General features: G+C 43.2%; 1 protein-coding gene across 3 annotated transcripts in view; it reads right to left on the bottom strand.

The window, feature by feature from the left end:
* The window catches only part of Nlg4 (Neuroligin 4), a 39,961-nt gene that overhangs the window by 8,577 nt on the left and 10,344 nt on the right, over positions 1–21,040 (bottom strand). For all 3 annotated transcript variants that reach the window (XM_002137970.4, XM_033385227.1, XM_033385230.1), the window contains exons 8-11: positions 20,311–20,753; positions 20,020–20,138; positions 17,079–17,384; positions 9,661–10,767 (exon numbers count right to left, since the gene is read on the bottom strand). In XM_002137970.4, coding sequence (XP_002138006.4) covers positions 9,661–10,767; positions 17,079–17,384; positions 20,020–20,138; positions 20,311–20,753 — 1,975 coding nt within the window. The remainder of the gene's footprint in view (positions 1–9,660; positions 10,768–17,078; positions 17,385–20,019; positions 20,139–20,310; positions 20,754–21,040) is intronic.

Below are 21,040 nucleotides of genomic sequence, written 5' to 3' on the forward strand. Positions count from 1 at the left end.
TAGAAGTTCATTCAGAGAAGAGTTTAATAACTTTTTTCGCAGGTAAAAAGAGACCGAAGGGTGTACATTTTAGGATGAAAATTTCTCACGCAGCTGAGATATATTTCCGGGCTAAAAATATAACCTCTTAAGAGTTTAAGTAGCTTTTTCCTGTGACAAATCTTTATAAAATTAAACGAAAATTTTCATTAGTCATTCAAGGACCCTCCCAAACTCCTAAGCCATAAGCCCTGCTCCCAAAAACCGACTTTCACTAATTAGAGGAAATACTTTCCAAGGAGAGAGAGGGCTGGGCTTTTGGTGCCCTTTTGGTTTTTATGTTTATGGCTTGGACTTTACCCCCGGGCGGGGCATTTGGTGCGCAAGTCAAGTGGCCAAAAGCCTGGACTACGACTACGAGACTATGCCTAAGAGAGCATTCAAAGTGAAATGTACCGGATTATGGTGCTTTCTTTGGGGCTTTTGGCTAGTCCGTCGAGTGGCGGAGTCGTCAGAGATCAAAGCAGAGAGCCCCACCATAAGTCCCACCATAATTTCAGCAGGGAAAACGAAAGGGGCGAAAAGTGCGTTATGCAATTTCCCCAAGGAGTTGTTTCCGGAACGAACGGCGGCCCATCATTTATGAATATAAAATTAACAAAACACTGCGTATGCGTAATTTCCCCCCCTGGCCACATGTGGGCCTGGAGCCTCGTGCCTCTTGCTGTATCTGTGTGTGTGGTATGCAATAAATTTTCAATTTCCATAGTTCAGGGCGAGTCCCGAACGCAAATCTAATTTATATGCACACACATCACTTATACGCACTGTATTGCAATTACAATGCAAATGCTGCAACAAATGCGTATAATGCCCCATCGAAAATACTATTACAATCAACCCATCCTCCCCGCCATGCCGCCAAATAATGCAGTTGGGAAAATGTTGTTCCGAAAAATGCTGTTCCGCTCAAACGGATGTTGATTAGTATGAAATGACAAGACCGGAAATGCCTGCACCAAACCCCCAGCCCAACTAAAGCGGGCAAAAGTGTAAAGCAGAAATGCCAGCCGCATGGAAACTCACTTAAAAGCACATGAACAGCGAAGGGGGCGGGGGGATCAAGGGGATGGCCTGTCAGTGGAGTGCAACCACTCAGCCATGCTGTGGATATTGTGGCCCCAAACTAAGTGGACACACAAGTGCAGCCAATTGTCCTGTCGACGTGGGGTCCCCTAGGACGGGGGAGCCTACCCTCCCCTCGTTTGTTGCATTAATGAGCCTCGTAGAGGAATTTATTGCTGAATTTTTGCCATTTCCTCCGTGACAGTTGGTGGAATTATTAAAAAAAAATTATACACCATACTTATTAGCGCATGTTATAGCGGGGCAAATGAGCGGTAGAGAGTGGTTGTACCCCCCTGGGATTTATGGTCAAGAGATAGTGAAGGATGCACTTAATGACTCTGCAATTAAAATGAAGAAGCGTGCAACGTGCTCTCCCCCATATGGGGGATTAAGTGATTTATTCTAATGCCAGAAGGGCGAGGAGAACATATTGGCTATGAAGGATAAGAAGATTAAGATAGAACACAAGTTGAAAACGGTTTAAATAAAGTTTGAAAGTCGAAGCAAAAGCTGAACACTTTCTAGAATTACAAATTCGATTTAAAAATAATAGGTATATTTTTCTTATTATTGAAAATTATTTAAAATATTTTAAAGTACATTTATCCACCATTTCTGACCACTTTTTGGTTTGTGTAAAATTCTGACAAATGATATTCGAACTGAAAGCCGAAAATGGCTTTTAAATTAGCAAACATTTTGGCAGCATTGAAATGCGATTCCCCAGCCCCGCCCAAACAAAAGTCGCCGATTAGCATACAATTTAAAGCATTTCAATCAAACATAAATCACAACAGGCCACTCACAATGGGAACACTGGACTTTTAACCTGCTGGATCTCGGGCAAAAAGGTACGAAATTGTGCGTAGTAAATCAAAGGAGGATACGAAACCAGACAGACAGGGAGAAGGAGCCGCCAGAGCGTAGCAAAAGCAGCTTTGGAGCTGGAAGCAACAGCATAAAAAATCTATTTTTCAAAATGCAATCCAATGGAATCTGGAATCCGTAACAGGAAATCGAAGGGGGGGGCGGGGGGAGGCAGAGCAGCAGCGGAAATTTATGTGCGTCTATTTAGCATTGAGTTAGAAGAGCAGCGCGGAAGCGGAATTGAGCGCACGAACGAGCAAAAATTAAGTATACGCCATCGTGCACTCAAGCAGCTCATGCGTGTACAAAAATACCCTATAGAACAGAGGTAAACCATTCTAATGACCCATATGTATGTTTTTTTTGCAACTAAAGACAAAGTTGGTTGGATATTGTGGCAAATTTTCTGCAGGTTTTGGAGGGGTATCTCAATATTCGACCCAACAAAAACAAAACTTTTCCTTGACGTTCCCGCTAGTTTGTGTGTGCTGTGTGTGTGTGTGTGTGTGTGTGAGTGAGCAGCACAATTAAATTGGATTTATGGCGCGCATGATTGCAAAATGAAGTTAATGTGCATACAAATACACAATCGGGGGGCCAGAGCCACGACCAGTCGGTGGAAGAAAAATGATGTTCGAACTTTGGCGCTGGCCAAAGCGAAGCGGAAATCGTACCTTGTTTGTCATGTCATCAATAATCGAGGAGGATGAGTGGAACGGCAGAACCGGGGGCACAAAAGTAAATTGAATGAGAATATTAAAAAAGGGAAAGTATTACATGCGTCTGTCTGCGTTCCAAGGAAGTGCCAAGGAAATGAACGTCCCACACATATTTTAGTGCTACCAGGCAAAAGTTGAGGGAGAGAAGATCCCGTCAGCCCTTGAAATATTTATGAGCCAGAGCCAGAGTCAGAGCCAGGCCCAGTCCATTGGCCATTCCCTTGAAATATTTATTAGTTGCTGTCGTCACAGAACTCTCCTTCTCGGGTTTAATGTTAGTTTATGCAATAGTTTTGACATCTTTGACAACAGAAATTCATCTTAATTGATTGATGACAAATGGCCCGACCAGATGGTAGAAAAGTTATCAGTATCAGCAAATATGAAATCCATTTATCTTTCAAGATGAAAGTTCATTGAAAAGTACGAAGTTATCTTCTACAAAGAGTCCTTTAATTGTGCCAAGGACTGAGGTAATGACAGCAGCAAAAGGGGGACATTTTGTAGTTGTAGAAGCCAACGATTCGGATGCAAAAACATTTCATGGCCGAGACCACAAATATTTCGCTTTAACTGAAGTTTTCTGTCGCCAATAAAAACGACCCTTCCCTGGCCGCTTGACCGCTACGAGGGGTCGCCTCCCATCCCCCTGCCAGGGGCAATAAAATAATATTGTCTTATCTCTAACTATGTGCGCAATGCACAACAACAATAGAAGGGACAAATGCGGAAAAAAGTGCGACAACTATTTTTTCGGTAGGGGAGAATATCGAGTCAAAGCGAAAGACGAAATAATAAAACTAAAGAAATGAAAGAAGGGACCAGCCCAGAGAGTGGGAGGGCGACACAAAATGCGATGACGGACGCCATTCGATGGGCTTCGAATAATGTTTTGCTTTGGTTTCTTCTTTCTCCAAAGAAGGGCACATTTTGAGGCAAACGGCAAACATATGCTGGTGGAAAGCAGGGGAATGGTGTAAAGGGGGGCGGGGGACCAGGACTTGACTGCTTTGCAAATAGATTTTTCATCATTTTTTCCCCCTCACACAAAACACTTTTTGTGTGGTACTCTCTCTCTCTCTCTCTCTCTCGCCCTGTGGAAATTTCAATAATAACATTTGTATGAAGCTGTTTATGTCCCGGCATCGGCATCGGCACCGGCTGACTGTTGTTCTGCGGTTCTGCCTCTGCCTCTGCCTTTGCCTGTCGTTGACAATGTGGATGACAATCATGTCACGTCATGTATACGTTGGGTGGGTGGTGTCTCCCTCCTACCCTTCAGTCATACATATATTCTCTTTCGCTTTTTTCTCTTCATGCTTGTGCCTCTTAACAGGCAACTCGCGTTTGCCTTTTGTTTGCTGCCTTATTTTTTATTATATTTATGCAGTCTCTCTCTCTCGCTCTCTCCCACCTCCCCCCCACACATGTCAGCAAAAATCGTTTACGCTTCATTGTTTTTACTCAATTTCGTTGATTTTTTCCCAGCACCACTTCCTTTCTGTGCTCCATTTTCTATGAAAAGTACTCGGAAAGCTGAATAAATTGAAAAGTGCCACAAAAAAACATATATGTATGTACATTTGTGAAATAGCCTCACTTTGAGTGCTTAACGCTGGGCTACAAAAGAGCTCAAAGCTCTGCCAAAAAATGTAAAAATGTATGAAAAATGATTAAGGATTTCCCCAACCCCCACACCCCCCCACAAAACGTAAAAAAAGGCTGACTGAGGATTTTTATCGATTGAATGGACCAAAAAACTTCTCAATCCGCTCGCCCCTTCCCCCCGCTGTATGCCAGAGCTTAGTTTTAAGTCTCTAATCAAATTTTTGCCGAAAACCAAAAAGTTTTTTTGTTCTGCTGCATAATACGCAGGAAATTCCAATTGGCCCGAAAAAGTAGGCAACACATTTTTCCATTCACTTTGCATTTCCCCTAAATTGAACTTTTGTATGGATGAGTGGGTGGGTGGGTGTCTGTGGTGGGGTGCGGGGTGTCAGGGTGTGTGTAAAAACCGGATAAAGATTTTTGTTTGATGATTTAGTAGAGGACTGGTTCAAAGGTATTCTGGTGTTACTATAGGATGTCTGCGATAGTATTATTTAGGGGACTATAGTAGTATTATACTAGAAAAAGTCTATTGCTATTATCCTGGTGTCATGTGTCTAGTTTTCATTTATCTAGTATTATTTCTGTTGTTTTTCTGGTGCTTTTTATTGTAGTTTGCTAGAATATTTCATGGAAAAGGGTGCAAAATGAAAGCAATTCCTATTACAATTAACTTTATGTTTATTTCATTTCAATCAAAGCTCAATTTATCTGGTCTTTGTCTTCATAAAACGATGAATTATCAGACATATTTGTCAGGATATCAAACCCAACTTAACCTTCGATTAAATTATGAATTCTCTTGGCAAAAATATTGATAAATGCCAAAGTAGAAGGCCAATTTAAAGGAACTCCAACTTATACTAATGAGGCATTTGTGAAGCTGCCGTTGAACAATTTCAGCAAATCTCAGATAATCCGCAGACCATCGCTTTTGGAATGTCTCTGGAATGTGCCACTGCCACTGCCTGCTGAGTGTCAAAATTCTCCGAGCAAACATTAATTACGCAAGGATTTTCGGCACCAGACACAAACTACCGCGGAATTTAATATTTATAGTGTCCTTTTCTCACTGCTTAAATATAAAAAAAAAAAAAAGTAGGGAAATACGAAAGAAAATTGAGTGAGAGTGGAAAAGTGGTTTGGGGTGGGTTGAAAGATGCTGAAAATATGCGCCCACGCATAATTATATGAAAATTCGCAATAATTATAAATAATGCAGAGAGCGCTCAAAATGCCAACAGAGAAAACACTCGCCACTTCCGACAACGTTGCCACCTGAACGGCAACAACAAGGAACGACATCATCATCATCATCATCATCAGTGGCAGAAGTGGCAACAACAACACTCCACCACCATCTTCTACTTAACCACTACGAAATTTTCGCTTCCGTTAAGGCGCGAGCGTAAAATTAAATCATCTACAAGCACGAAAATATTCTATGCAAATCCAAAAAAAGTAGAAGAAAAAAAATGTGCAGGAAAATGTATATTTGGCTCAAGTTTCAACCACCCTCCCAGCCACCGCAGCTTCCGCTTCCGCTTGTGTTATTTTTCCAGCTTTTCAGCCATTATCGACCAGCAATTAGAGAGCGAGAGCCAAGAGCCGAGAGTGCTGACAAAATTTGGTAAGAAGTGCATAAACCTGCTCAAGTAGCTAAAAATGGAATTCCAATTCCCTGAAACTTGGAAATTGGTTCAGTGTTGAGTGAACGTGAACCCGCCCGCCTGCACCCCCCGCCCCCCCGCAAATAAAAGTAGAGAAAAGAGTGATTTGAAAGTGGAAATGGAAGGAAAATGGAGTGCCAAATTTGTGATGGGGCAAATTTAATTGATTATTGCTTCAGATGAAGACCAAAAACGGGAGATGCAAAAAAGGGAAAAACTTTGGACATTTCTTGAAAAAGTTTTCCGGTAAATTTCCTGGTAGTTTTTATAGTACTTTTCTGGTATTTGGTATCAAGTACTTTTTGGAAATACTTTTTCTATTACTTTTTGGTAGATAATTCCAGTATTTTCAGTAGATTGTTCTAGTATATATCTAGTCTACTTCTAGTAATTTCCTCATATATTTTTAGTATTCTACTGGTATGCTTCTGGTATTAATCTGTTCTGTTTATACTTTATTGTAGTTTCATAGTATTATTGTAGTATTTTCCGGTATTTTTCTACTTGTTTTGTTAGTACTTTTTTCGTATTTTCTCTAGTAATTTTTTAGGTATTTTTTCTAGTACTTTTCTATTAGTTTTTTTTCGATATTTGTAATACTTTATTCTAGCATCTTTTAAATATTTGTTGGTATTTCTAGTTTTTTTCCTAATATTTTTCTAGTATTCCCCTCGTATTTTCTCGTAATTTCATAGTATTTTTATAATATTTTCTGGTACTTTACAGTATTTTTCTAGCATTGTTAAGTACTCTATTACTCCCTGGTATTTTTCTATGAACACCCAGCCAATGGACAAAGTTAAATTTAATTAATTATTTAACTATAAACTTTTGTTAAATCGAAATCCATAATTGGAAAACTCGACACATTTCAATTTATAAATATCCCCACCATTGCCTCAATTCAAATTTTATTTTTGTATAAATTATCTGTCAATCCCAAAAGCTGAAATAAATCGATCTGCTGGTCGACGCCTCAACCCTAATATGTTTATGGAAAATGAGAGTTTCCCCCTCGCTCATCTGTCAGAGGCAGGTATTTTGTTATTTGGAAAAACAATTGCTACGTATACTGGGAAACCAGTTGGTTTTCCTGGGGGGCGGGGCATTGACCAGTAGCTTCATGCGTTTTCCATTTTTGGTTATTCCATTTGTTATCGATTCCCAAAAAATTATATTTACGAAACAAATATGTCAACAACAGGTGCGATGGAGACACAGCAGTGGAGTGGAGTGGAGAGAGATTGAAGGGGATTTTCCACCGGTGCGGGTTCTGCCATAAAAATCACATAATTCTGCAGAATGTTCCCGGCTCTTATTCTGCACCGCTGGCTCGGTTAATGCTTTCATTTTATTGTGCATAAACTAAAACCAACAGTTTTATGCGTTTCTCTGTTTCTTTTTTTTTTTTTTTATTGGCCTAATGCGGTTGAAGGAGTAGCACTCACCCACAAGTGGTGGGGGATTGTTTTATGGCTAGCGCTATCTGTACCGCTGTACCTTCGGGGAATAAATGGAATCGCTTTAGATTTGTCTGTCGATTGAAATTGCAAAAATCTTATCATAAAAATCATGTCGTTCGTGACTTACACAAAATGGTAATGTGCAAGAGATACAATCGCAAAACGAATCTTTATTTCATTTTGTGGGCATATTTCTTCAAGTGGTTCCATAACGACTTCATTGCGTGACGTCTCTGTGCGGGTGGGAAAACTTTCAGTGTCCCCCCCCCCCCCCCCCCCCCTATCCCCTCATATTTAACAGCTCATCAAGCAAACAGAAGTCTGGAAGGACAAAAAAAACCTTGGCAATCAGTGGAGCATTAATTTGTACAACAATTTCCGCTGTAGACCCGAGGCGGGTCCTGGATCTGGGATTACTTCCAATGTCTGGGCCGGGGGCGGGGGTCCGTTTTGGTCAAAAGTCAAAAGTCCGTTGACCCGCAGCGAAGCGTAAATGTTTTTCCTCCTCTGGCTTGTATTTTTCCCTCCTTTCTGGTATTTCGTTTTTCCTTTCCAATGATTCAATAACACGTGTTTGCCGCCGGTACAATTTCCTCCTACTCCTACTCACACCCCCTCCCCCCCTCTTTGGCTGATTAGAACAATTTCAATTTTCACGCGGACATTTTCCTTTCGGCTTTTAGATGCTTTCTGCAACGTCAGACCTTTCTTTTTTTGGGCACGAAGGTCATTCGATTTGATTAAGCAATATTTTCCGTTTGTTTGGGATGATTTGGCAGGAAATTTATGTGTATTAAGGAGCGCTAGTGGTTCAGGGGGTATAAGGATAGTGGATAGGGGTGTATTCTTGTGACAGGTCAAACATTCCTCCGTCATTCTTTCATTCTGACAAAACAGATGGGCGTGGTAGAAAGGCCTTAAGTGGGGGACGGAGTTCTGTTTTTTGGGATTTAAAGAGTTGATCATGAAATTGCAATTTCCTTTGTATTGTGAGGGTTTGATATACTAAATAATTCGTACATTAGATATTTTTGGAACATTTGAAATGATTGGTAGCTTATTTTGTGGAGATTTTATAGCAGTAAAGAATAAACTTCTAAAAATAGAACCATACCATACCAAAAAAATTAAGAAGAAATGCCAAGATTGAAGAAACATTAAAAATGGTAGAAACTTTAACTTTGGGTCGCTATATCTTTAGGTGTATCCACCTGATCGACACGAATCAAAGGCCATGAAATTTTCTTTTAAAATAATTAATTTCAGTGGCAATGGATGCCTCTAAAACCGACAAAAAATTATGAAAGTACAAGAGAATAATCTACTCATCCAGACCTACAAAGAAATTTGTATTTCCATATCTCTATCTACAAAATTACCGTCGCACAAGGAAGTTGATGTAAAAATAGTATTATTCTTTGATAAAAGTATATAAATGCCCAGGATAGAGCGGAGAACCAATTTGAATCAAATGTAAACATGTTTCTGAAACCCCAATTATGGCACAACATATATGTATTTTGAAAACAAGTTTTCTTGCTTACTTTTCATCCTTGCTTTTAAATGGAAAAATTATTTAAATGAAATTTCGGAAACACCTGAAAAAGTTCTGAAAGTTTTCCTTGAATGGCTCACTGGCTAACGAATAACATTTGTTGTTAATTCGATTTGGTTTTCCGTTTCAATATTTTCACAAAATTCAATAAAGTTTTCCCCGGGGTAGAGGAAACCGCATTAAAGTTTTATTTTCGTACTGTTTGCGGAATGCAAACTGTATTTTATATCATTGGGAAAAAGCGTGAAATTCTCACACAAAAATCTCTTTTCAATCTCAAAATTCATTTGCTGGAAATCGAATAACGAAGAAAACAAGGCAGGGGATAAGAGAAAGCAGGGAGCGCTGGGAAGGCAGTGAAGAGAACACCACCCGGCACTTCATAATGAAATGAATTCTTATCAGATTTCAGCTCTTGATTGCTACCCAGCGCCAGAATATTGTTGCTGCCGCCTGCCGCCTGCTGTGTGTGGCACAAGCAGCAAAAGGAGCCCTTGCAACTCTTGAAACTTTTGGCAGCAGCAGCAGCAGCATCAGGAGCAGGAGCAGGAGCTGGAGCGGGAGCCAATTCAATTGCATCCCCGACTCTGCTTTTGCTCTCTCTCTCTCCTGTTGCTGCCACATCTCCTGCTTCAAAGGTAAAGTTATTTGTTGTTGATTTCGGCACTCACCTGTCGTGGGATTGTGTCGTCCTGCGGCCGCCAGACTGAGATTGCGTGGCAGAGTCATGCAATCACCGCCGCCGCCACCTCCACCGCCCGAGGAGCCGCCACCGGCCCCGCCCATGCCCGGGTGTCCCCCCACGGGTGCCACGCTGGTGAGCAGCACATTGCCACGGCTATCCACTAGGGCAGTGCCGCCACCCGCCAGATTTAAGGCGTTTCGCGCATAATTCAGTGTTGCCGCATGATGCAAGGTTCCCGATTTGGGGAGCGTCATCATGCCGGGATTGTAGCTGACGCTATTGCCGGACACGACAACGGAGGCCGTTCCAGATCCTGCACCACTGCCGCCGCCGCCACCAGCTCCTCCATTGGCTGCGTTCGAGGTGCCCCTGCCAAAGGTTTGCGTGCCCCCGCCCTTGATTTGCATATGTTCCCGCTGCTGCTGCTGCTGTTGTTGTTGCTGCTGATGTTGCTGTTGCTTAGAGCTGGTGCTGTAGGTGACATTACCCATGCCATCTGTGGCCACCTTTGAGCTCTCGATTGGACCATTGCTGCGGTCTCCCTGCTGCTGCTGCTGCTGCTGTTGCATGCCCGTGTTCGAGCAGATATGAGGAGGCGGTGGCTTTGCCTCATTTGCAGCAGCTGCTGCCGCCGCAGCGGCCGCTTGCAGCATCATGGCTGCCTGCTGTCCCGCCTGTGAGTCCGGATGACTCTCCACATCCACAATGACATTCGCGGAGCTCTGCGAGTGCCCCATGTGGTAGTGGGCGTGCTTGATGGGCTCCGGGGGATACGGCACCTGCTGGTGCATGCTCCTCTGCTGGTACTGCTTCTGCAATGTCTTCACCTCCAGCCGCGTCTTGTCCCGCTGATAATACACACCCGCAAAGATGAGAACGTTGAGTATCAGGAGACTGCAGCCAATGGCAATGGTAACGCTCAGTGCCGTCGAATAGGCCGCATAGCCGGCGGCCTCGAAGCCCGAGGCCAAAGTGTCCGACGAGGCATTCGCCAGTGTTGTCGGTGCAAACACGCCACCGCCACCGCCGTTCGTATAATTTCCTCCAATTGGTATACAGGTCGTATACATATTGTTCGGCTCCACGGTGGTCACTGCAAAAGGAGAAGGAGGAGAAGCGACAGAATCGCATATTAATCTCTTTGCTTATTTACTTCACAGGAAGGGCGCCCATCGCCCATCGTCCATGGGGTCGTATGAGTAATGTCCCTACTCGTACGACAAATGGGAGGCGATGCGGCCGCCTGGGGTGCGGTAAAATATTGTTTTTAAGTGACACACAATTTCCATTGCATTTACAAGTACTGCACTTTCTTTTTGGTTAATTTACATCTTTAAGATGTTCGAAATGAGGTCAAACCGATGCGTTAATTGGAGCCTCTGCCTTAACACTCTTTCGACAACGCAAAACGATGAGAAATTGATCGAAGGAAGCACGGTTATGTTCCATTCCATCTTCGTAGAGGTCTCTCGGGGTTATCCTCAGAATAAACAGTTTTAGCTCCCGCCTTTTGGCCTTATTTAAGGTTCTTTCATGTCCCTTATCCTATCATCAATTTTCTCTGCCATGATGATGCCTAAGCTCTGGTTAAGAGTTTTCCCAAGAACAAAAAAGAAAATAAATAAAAACCCGCACAGAAACACCCACACACACACACACTCTCTCTTTTTCTCTGTGACCTGAATTCCAGTGAAAAATGGGGAATAGAAAGGAAAATCAGGTAACAGTCGTTGCCTGGCAGAGGATAAAGCAACATGTGGAAGGGAGGCTTAGCCCACGAAAAAGACTGTGAAAGAAAATCCCTCTCTCTGTGAGAGGGGAAATTTGCATAATTCTAGCGTTTTTTGAAGGGGAGGCAAAAGGCTGATTAAGGCTGGGAGGGAAATGTCAAACTATCACTGAAAATTGAAATGGTTCACTTAATAAATGTGCCCGCCCGACCGAATGTCCTTCGAAGGTTGCCCCTTCTGAGGATGAGAGCTGAGGCTGCAGAAATATCTAATTTATGCAAGGACATTCCATGAAGCACCCTCATTTCCAGTTTGATTTTATGGCTTGGGGTTGTCTCCTCCACCTTTTTTGTTTTTTTTCTGTGATTCCACTAATTAAAGCCACATTAAGCAGGGGCCCTATTTTCTCTCTCTTTTTGGGTCTCTGTGTCTCTGTCTCAGGCTCAATGCTTCACAGAGGCCATGTGTCCTCGTAAACATCATTATCTGCTTGGGGGGCGGGGAGGAGCGAAACGAAAAGCGAAATTAAAATAAAAAAAAATAAAAAGGAATTAAAACGAAAAGCTGCACACAGACTTGGAGCAAAAGTATTTTTCGTACTTGTGCGCAAAATTAAATGCAAAATGGAGCGAAATGATAAAAAGCTTAGTGGTCGAGAGGGTCGAAAGTGCTTCCAGATGGGGTATTTGCCCCACCAAAAAGGGTTGCACCCCACAAACAGAGCGCAAAAGGGGTCTCGGTCTCAAGTGTTTCGCTAGAGTGTAGACAAGTGACAGGTTGAGGGCCCTCCCACCCACACACCCACACACACACACACACACACACACTCACAGTCATGATTGATGGCTGAGAATTATGTATAGATTGAGAGGCTAATTCCAAATTGGTTCCTTCCCTTTTTTTTTTTGTATTCTTCCCCCACCTGATGCCAAAAGTTCTATTGTTAACGGGAAAAAAAACTTGAGTAAATTAAATGCCACACTTGAATGGAAATTGGAAAAGCTCTCTTCTCAGTCATTGAATGGCAGCTGTGAATCTTCACACGATTATCGAGAGACAAAGGGCCAAGGTTAGTGGGGAGTGGGTGGGGGATTATTAGGAGAGATTTATTTGGAAAATATTTATGCAAAATACGTGCCACAAGTCTTTAATCTTGAGAGAGGAGACAACTTTGGGCCGAAATTGTGTTTGATATGCAGAAAATTGAAAAGCAAAACTTTACAGACAAACATTCCAGATCCACATCCACATCCACCTCCTCCATTATCTCTCCTCAACATTCGTATGGCATTCATTCATATCATCCCCACACTTGATGCAAAACAATGCCAAGTGTAGGAAGCACTTGAGCAGGACTCCAAAGGAGGACTCCAAAACAATGCCAAGACAATGACAAATACACATTTTCAAGGGGCCGGTTGGGGGCAAGAGAAAACCCATTTGTTTTCACAGACATTTCCACACAGTGTGTTGGCAACTCCTTCCCCCCCTCCACCGTAGTCGCGTACCTTTGGACGGATACAATGGACGTGAAGGAGGCTACGCCTTAAGTGGTGCATGGGAGCATAGAAAATGGAAATAATTTTATATTCTGGACAGTTGAATAAAAAAGTGTAAAAAGGGAAACGTGGGAGAAAAACTCTACTTGCAAAATGATTGCAAAACTCAGTCCAAATCCCAAGGAAAATTCCAGCAATAACTTGAGGAAATATTAGCCACGTTTAGGCATCGATTTGACCTCGTTTTGAGGGCTTAAGAATGGGGAAAATTTTGGGTAGAGACCAGACACTTTGGACTGTGTTTCAGAATTTGGTAGCTGGCTAAGCTGATTTGTTAGAGAGTGTGAAATCCTTTGTTCCTATAATCTTCAAACACATTTATCTTCTTTCAAATTTTTGCTACGAAATCCACAAAAAGATCCTCGAGTATTCCATCAAAATGAAGACAAAACAAAAAAATAAAATACGAAAAAAACTGTGTAGAAAAAATACAAAATCCAAGTACTTCAACTCTTGGCGCGACTTAAACTTCGTGGGAAAAACTTGTTTTCCATTTCCACATAGCCTTTTCTTGGCTTTCGGTTTTCAGTTTTGCACGTCTTTCGATTTGTGTGTTTTGTTGCGGTGGCTCGTTCTTGTGGATTTTTTGGCTTTTAGTTGCATATTGCTGTCGCCTGTTTATGGCCAAAAAGGGGGAAAGAAAGAAAGAGTTGAGTTGTATAACCAAAGGCAACGACAGCGACAACGGCTAAGGTGGCGACGTTGACGACGACAGTTGGAGACCAAGAGGCAGGACGCATGGGGCATGGGGCATGGGGCAGAGAGGCTAGGCAGCGGCACAGTTGGCAAAGTCAACGCTTAAATGAAAAGCATGTCAAAGTATGTCGAGTCCATATGACACTGTGACTCTCTCTCTCTCTCTGTCGGTCGTTCGGTGCCTCCCAGCGTGTCTGGGGCTTTCCTCCAAACTCCAATCTCTAGACTCTTCTCCTCTTCGTACCCAACCCGTGATGGGCGTTGTTTTTTGTGGCCTGGGTCCGTCGGCTGTCACGCTGACAGCTGTTTGTCGCATTTCAGGCATTTTATCATCTTCTATTCCCACTTTTGTGTCCGCTCTCTGTCTCCTAGATTTTATTCCATTCTACCATTCTATATTTCCATCTCCATCTCCATTTCTCTCTCTCTCTCTCCCTCTTTGTGTCTCTTTTCTGTTTGCCTGTAAGTTTGTTTTGATGGGCGGAGGATTTAGTTTTCGCAGCAGCATTTGCTGGCTGTTGGGCTCTCTGGCCTCTTGCACTAATTGAAATGAACATTTTCTGTTGTCTTTGTGGCTCGTCGCTCTGTGGTTCCAACACCCCCGCCCATCAGGCGGACAAGGCCACCACAAGTCATGCTCTCCTGTCCGCTGTTTTCTGATGTTCTGTGGCTGCTTGTTTGTCTGTCACAGATTAGTCATGGAAATTAAATTTTAAAGGCATCGTTTCCAATCAGCATTTAGAGTGGAAAACGGTTTTCACGAAAATCATTAAATTCCAGAAGCTGTTCTTATTTGAAGCAATGTAGGAAAGACACTCAAAACCCCAAATAATCTTAATTACTGAGGGACTATTTCTCATATTAACTGACAGACAAACCGCACTCTCTGCCGTGCAAGTTCATGCATGTCCACGACTCGTGGAAGACGGAGAGACAAAGAGAGCAAAGCTATGACAAATTACTGCTGCAATTTATAAAGGTTTCTGGACTCGACTGAGACAGATCCGAAAGCCGAAAACCGACAGCCGACAGATCGTCGGCTATGCAGGCAGAATGCAAAGCAGAAGCCGCCCGCTCTCTCTAGCAGCGCTGCTCGTTATCTCTCTCTCTCTAGCAGCGCTGCTCGTGGCGTCGCTCAGCATCGGTCTGCCTAGAGGGGGAGAATGAAGGAATATAAAAACGAAGACTGCGCTGCCCAAGTGATCGTTGGAACTGATTACCGATTAACACGGAGAGTATATTCGGCTGTGTGCTCATATAAAGCTTCGCTTAATTTCTAGTGTTTTTTAATTTACACAATTTTAGCAGGGAGAGAAAACACTCTTACAATTTCCATGCCCTGGTCCCCCCAAAAAGCTAATGTTAATGCATTTTGCATTGGCCAACTTAGCAATGATAGTCAGAGGGGGGAAATAGAGGGTAGCTAGGGGGGGAATTGCGGGTACCTAGAGGGTGGAATAGAGGGAAGCTAGAGGTGGGAATTGCGGGTAACTAGACGGGCTGTATTCGAGGGGTAAGTGGGTGCGCATTGGGGAGAGGGTCTCGTAGTGGAACTGCGGAAAAGTTTCGCTTAAAATTGACTGTGTCTTAGTTTTGACTTTGAGATAAGCTAGCGACAGCGACGGTCGAAGCCAAGTCGCAGAAACAGTTGCAACGGCCACGCCCAACAGTCAGCCCAACACCCCCAGACCTACCGCCGAATGCAAGCATTTGATGTTTGAGTTGAGTTCTCTGTCTCTCAGTCTCTCCCCGGTTTTCCCGGAGGAGTGTGTTTCCAAAGCAACGCAGCTGCTGCCGCCTTGAGTTGCACTTGCCACAGACACACACACGCACACACATAGAGAGCGCTGTAGGGACAGTTTATTAAAAAATGGCGAACAACATAAAGGAAAAAGCGCGTGCAGGAAAGCGCGGAGGAAAGTTTGCTGTTAATTTAGACTAAGTGTTGAAAAAGTTTTCCGCCAACGAGTTTTACATAAACTGGTTTAATGACTTGCCATCCGAGTTAGGGGATGATATGGATGAAAGTTGGGGATGATGGCAACGGCACTAGGGGAGGAGTACATGCAAGTGCATTAAAATTATGCGCTATTTGCATTTGTGGCATCTTAGACACTAGAGTCTTTTCTCGGGAAAGTCAACCCCAAACGAGAGAATTTATGCCGCAGGCAGAGATGGAAAGAGGATCGTAGGGGAAGGGGAAATGAATGGATTGGCGCCCCAGAAAAAAGGTTACACACACTTAATACTTGTAGAGATTACAGTTGAGTGCATTTCCAAAGTCAGCACTCGGCACAATATAAATTCAAAAGCCAAGAACCCCCATATTCCATCCATGTGCCATCTCCCATGGATGGACGTAATTTCAATAAGCAAACGGGTCCGGTCGGCACCCCCAGCTGGAGGTCCGAGAAGTTCTTTGGGGTCAAAATGGAAATGTCATGGCAGAAAAGAGGGTTAGGGGTTTTGGGAGTCACAAAAATGCCAACTTTGCAATTTCCACTTGGCCACAAAAGTGAAGTAAACAGAGGACTCTAGGCCCAGGACGACGACGACGACGACGACGACGACGACGACGACGTGCACAAGGACGAGTAAACACAAATCTTTTGCTAGCCAAAAAAAAAAAGTGTTGATTTTCAACAGAAAGGAGAAACCAAAAAGAAAGAATAAATAAGAAGAGGGGCTTCTCTTTTGAATTTTGAGTGAGGGTTCTCCCCTTCAGAACCAAACATTTATCCGACCACACATGGCGTATACGTAATATATTTCATTTGCCTCAGTTATTAGACAAATGTGCACATGTGCGTACAATGTACACATTTTTGTGGCTATGTGTCTTCAATATTTGATCACCTATGAGGCCAGTTCTGTCTGGATTTAATTGAAGTAAATTTGAACCCAAAACAAAAGGATTTTACACTGAAATGTCGTCAGATATATCAGGAAATAAAGGAAGAGGCCTCCTATGTACAGGGTACACCCACTTTCATCATCGAAAAGCATCCAAAAAGGGTACTTCACTGAATGCGACAAAGCGTTAAGGCAGAAATCGAAGGAAAGAAAGTCCTGTACGCTGTATTTTAATTTGTCGTTTTATGCAGAATCCACAATTAAATAAAGCTCCTCGTCCAAAAGGCCACAGACTTGCCCTCTCCCCTCTCTTTCGCCACCCTTCGTTGGGGTTTTGGCCTTTGTCAAATCACAGTGTATTAAACGACAACTGCAGAATGGTACAAAGGTCCAAAAGGGACATCTACAAAGACGATAGGCGTGTCGGTCCTTGGGGAGCTTTCTGTGTGGCTGTGTGTGTGTGTGTAAGTGGCAGGGAAACGCTCCGAGACCCCAGAACGCAGTTGTAACTGTGTTTGTTTTTGGGGGTGTAGGGGTGTAGGGGTGTGGTTAAGGTTAACACTTACCACCCAATATGCCATTCAAATAGGCTGAGGCATTCAGGCCGCGTCCCTTCTTCATCATCAATTGCTCATCGACAAGCAGGAGGCGCGACGACGACGACCCCGAGGATGATGAGGATGTGGCTGTTGATATACCGAATGGATCCGGCTTAACAGGTCCCTCGTACAGGTCCATATCATCGTGATTTCGGAACAGATTGTGTCTAGCTATCACATCCTCCATGCCAGCGCGATGTAGCTCCGGTATAAGACGCAACCAAATGGAGAGTTGATGGGCCCGAAAGTGATTCTTAATACGCGGCTTCATTCCTGCAAGACAAAGCAAAACAAAACAAAAGGCAGTGTAAACATCTTCATTTTCCAAGCGAAACATTCATGTAAATATCCCATGTCCCATGTCTTATGCTCTAAAACTATTCCATGTTGGCCTCTGGGCCACTTTCCACGAGTCATTTGCATTCCAAAAAGGTGAGCGACAGACACTTGGCCCGCCCCCAATTGAGGGCAAACTGCTGTTGCTCCTCCTCCGCCTCCTCCCCGACTCTCTGATGTCTTGTTTATACTTAAAGTAGGGTGAAAGCTACATAAAATGTTTAATTTTTGATGCCCCAGGCATAGCCAGGCAGACAGACTCTTCGTGTGGCAATGGCAAATACTACTGCCCGAGGAGCGACTCATTCCTATTCGAAAGAAAACTATTTATAACATACATATGTGTGAAACGTAACCATGGAATATGATTCCCATATATTCAGCAGACACTCTTGATAAAAAAGAAGAGGAATCTCAATCATCAATCGAACGAAAGAGAGGGAAATATGTGAAATCCGAGATACAAATAAATATTGCACGCATTTTGGAGCCGCTGCATAATTTACGCCAGAGAGAACTTTCCCATTCAGAGTTTTTCCATGACCAAACCATAAGATATACATACATATGCTTATAGTTCAATGTATTTTCCCCACTCGTATTTTCCGTAGCTGCCTTTGTGGAAAATCCTTTTGTGTGCCCCACACACACACACACACACGAGCGCATATTATTCGATTTCGATTTCAGTTTTGCTGCGAAAAATCCTTTCAAACTTGCGCTTATGGAAAGTGCCAGATATCTCTGATGCTGCTTGAAGGAGCCGCATTCTGCACAGAATGTCAGCTGTCGCGCGGTGTGTCGTTTCAATTAAAATCAAACATAAAGAAAATCAAAAGAAAAAAAGGAAAATGGAAGAAAAATGAAATGAAAGAGAGGTAATGGTACCAGCAGACATATCTTTTGATATGCATCGTCCTTCAATGTTAACGTGTGCGTAAAGTGCGTGTTAGCAGGCACTCTCTTTCTATCCCTCTGTCTCCTACCCTATTCTTCCCCATCCCTTACCTTTAAAAAGCCATTCTCCCTACCTCGTGTACACAGTGTTAAGGCAAAATCCATTGCCATAACCTGTGTGTAATTTTCATAAACCGTTAAGCGCGTGTATATCTGTCGCTATCTTCAATGTGTGTGTGTGTGTGTGTGTGTTAGCCAGTAAATGAGTGGAAGAGTGACTGGGGCGGTGGGCGGTGTGTGCGTCAAGTGGGGTATATTGATTTTGTTATAAAGTAGGAGAAATGGCAGCCACCGCAAAGGCTTTTACTTGAAGAGGGAAACGAGTGTATTTTTCTTGGAACTTCAGTTTTGAATGCAAACAGAAATATATAGTTTTAAAAATATGTACAATACATGTATATATTTTTAGGCTATTCTTGGGAATGCTGTTATTTGCTATTTCTTTAACGATCTACCATTTACCACACTTTGGGTGTAAAAAGATTTCATTGGCTTTATGGAATTAATTTTTTGGTGATATTTTTCAGTATTTACAGCCCAAATATAGCACCAGCGCCTAAAGCTAGTAATTAATAAAAATATATGACTAAATTAAATATTTTTCACTCGAAAGGCCAACAAAAAATTATTTTCCATAATATTTATTGCGTGAAAAAAAACTAAAAATACCTCAAAAATAAATGAAATATTAAATATTCATTTTAATTTATTGAATTTTCAACCACGTACAAGCACTTTTAAGGGTATTTGTGATGCTTATGTAAATATTATTTTCTAGCCGCTTAAGGTGTCCCTGTCGCCCGGCATGGCATACAAAAGGTGTGAAAAATTTGAAATTAATAACATTTTCGTACATTTGACATGGCAAGCAATGGCGCCATTTTAAGGCACACATAAAGCCTTATGTCGTAACACAGGCCCACCCACACATTCGCCCACATTTTGGATCTCAGATTCATACTCCATTCTCCTTCCTTCCTTCCATTTGCCAGCCGCCATTGACAGTCTCTGGGCGTTTTGATTGCCCGTCCGCCCATCATCTCATCTACCAGGTGGATGATGCTGTTCTACTCCTTCTGCTGTGGCTGTTGCCTCCGCACCTCCTCCTGCTCCTCTGTACCGACAGTCGCCCCTTTGTAATGCCACATTTTTTCCAAGTACTTGTGTGCCCCCCTGCTCGTTTTTAGCATGTTTTTGGCAGGCAGAACATGTACCAGGCGTTGGGCCTTCTTTGAAATTCAAATTAAATTTGATTCGCTCTTTCTTTTTGTTGGCACGGAATATTTGTAGCTTTTATTTTGGCAATTCCATGACTTCTTTTTACTGCATTTTGCATGTCATTCAATGGGGTGAGAGATATCCAAAGAATGAAAGCTACTTGCATATTAACAAGGAACCGATTTGAGAGGTCGTATATCACACAGATTTTCCACCAAAGAAGGAAATGTTTTTCTGCATCAAAGACCCCTAAGAACTATCTGTGGGAGTGCTTTGCTTATTTAAGAAAAGACCATACACGCCAGGCGCCCCACAAAAGAAAAAGGAAAACAGAGGAAAAGCAAAGTGGAATATTCTAGAGAAACTTTTTATGTGGTGGGGGGGAGGGGGGACTCACCTATTTCCAAATACTTCTGGTGCAGCGGATCATAATTTTCCCAGGTGATGCTGCGAAAGCGATTACGCTCCTTTGAAACAGGCAGCGACGAGTCCTGGCGGTGGTGTTCATTCGGATTCCTGCCGCAGAGAAAGCAAAGAAAAACCATGAAAAATAAAACAGTTTAAGTGGAGTCTCGAGAAAGCGGAAAGAAGGAAGAGCTTAAAGTGCAGCAGCAGCAGAAGCAGCAGCAGCTGGACAGCAGGATGGCAGGACAGCAGGTGTCCTAAGTCGTTTCTCAGAGACACTTACCCGGTGCGTGCAAAGTTGCTCCAAAATATCATCACAGCCTCGGACAGGGCGGTCTCCGACTTTGTGTAGTTTTGTGGAAAGTGGCTAAAGCCATCCACCAGCGGTGCCCCAAAGATGTAGGGCAAATCCTCGCCATGCACCGTCCCCATGCGCTGGGGATAATCACCGTCCTTGGTCTGATAGTCGAACACATAGAAGTAGCATCGTCCTGCGGGCTGTATGGACTGTGTGCCCGCCGAGGTCGAGGCAGCTGGATTTCCGCCACCCGAGGAGCTTGCCGGCGATGAGGAGCTTACTGGCGGTGGGGATTGCGAGGCCAGGATGTCGCCCGTTCGGACAATCGGTGCCACAAACTGGGCATCCGACAGAGCTGCCACAGCCGTGTCCCGTGTGTTGATCGGATGCTGGGAGGTGCGATCCCAATCCGTATACTCGTTGACGATCTGCGTATAGGGATTTCTCATCAAAAATACATCCTCAAATATAGACATACTCGTAGAGACAGAGAGAGAGAGAGAGAGAGGACTGCCTGCATGTGTGCAAAGTCAAATCCTTGCTGGATTACAAGGGGGATTCCTACTGTTTGCATGTCCTTGTTTGCGGTAGCCCATCCGCACAGCCACAAAACGTTGGAGGAGCAGAAGGACTGACTCTCTGATTATTTCTGCCAGCATGTGTCACCCACAAAAATAAACGACCGCAAAAATGCATCTGTAAAATCGATGTCATG

This window comes from Drosophila pseudoobscura, chromosome 2, assembly GCF_009870125.1.
Source record: "Drosophila pseudoobscura strain MV-25-SWS-2005 chromosome 2, UCI_Dpse_MV25, whole genome shotgun sequence".
NCBI lineage: Eukaryota > Metazoa > Arthropoda > Insecta > Diptera > Drosophilidae > Drosophila > Drosophila pseudoobscura.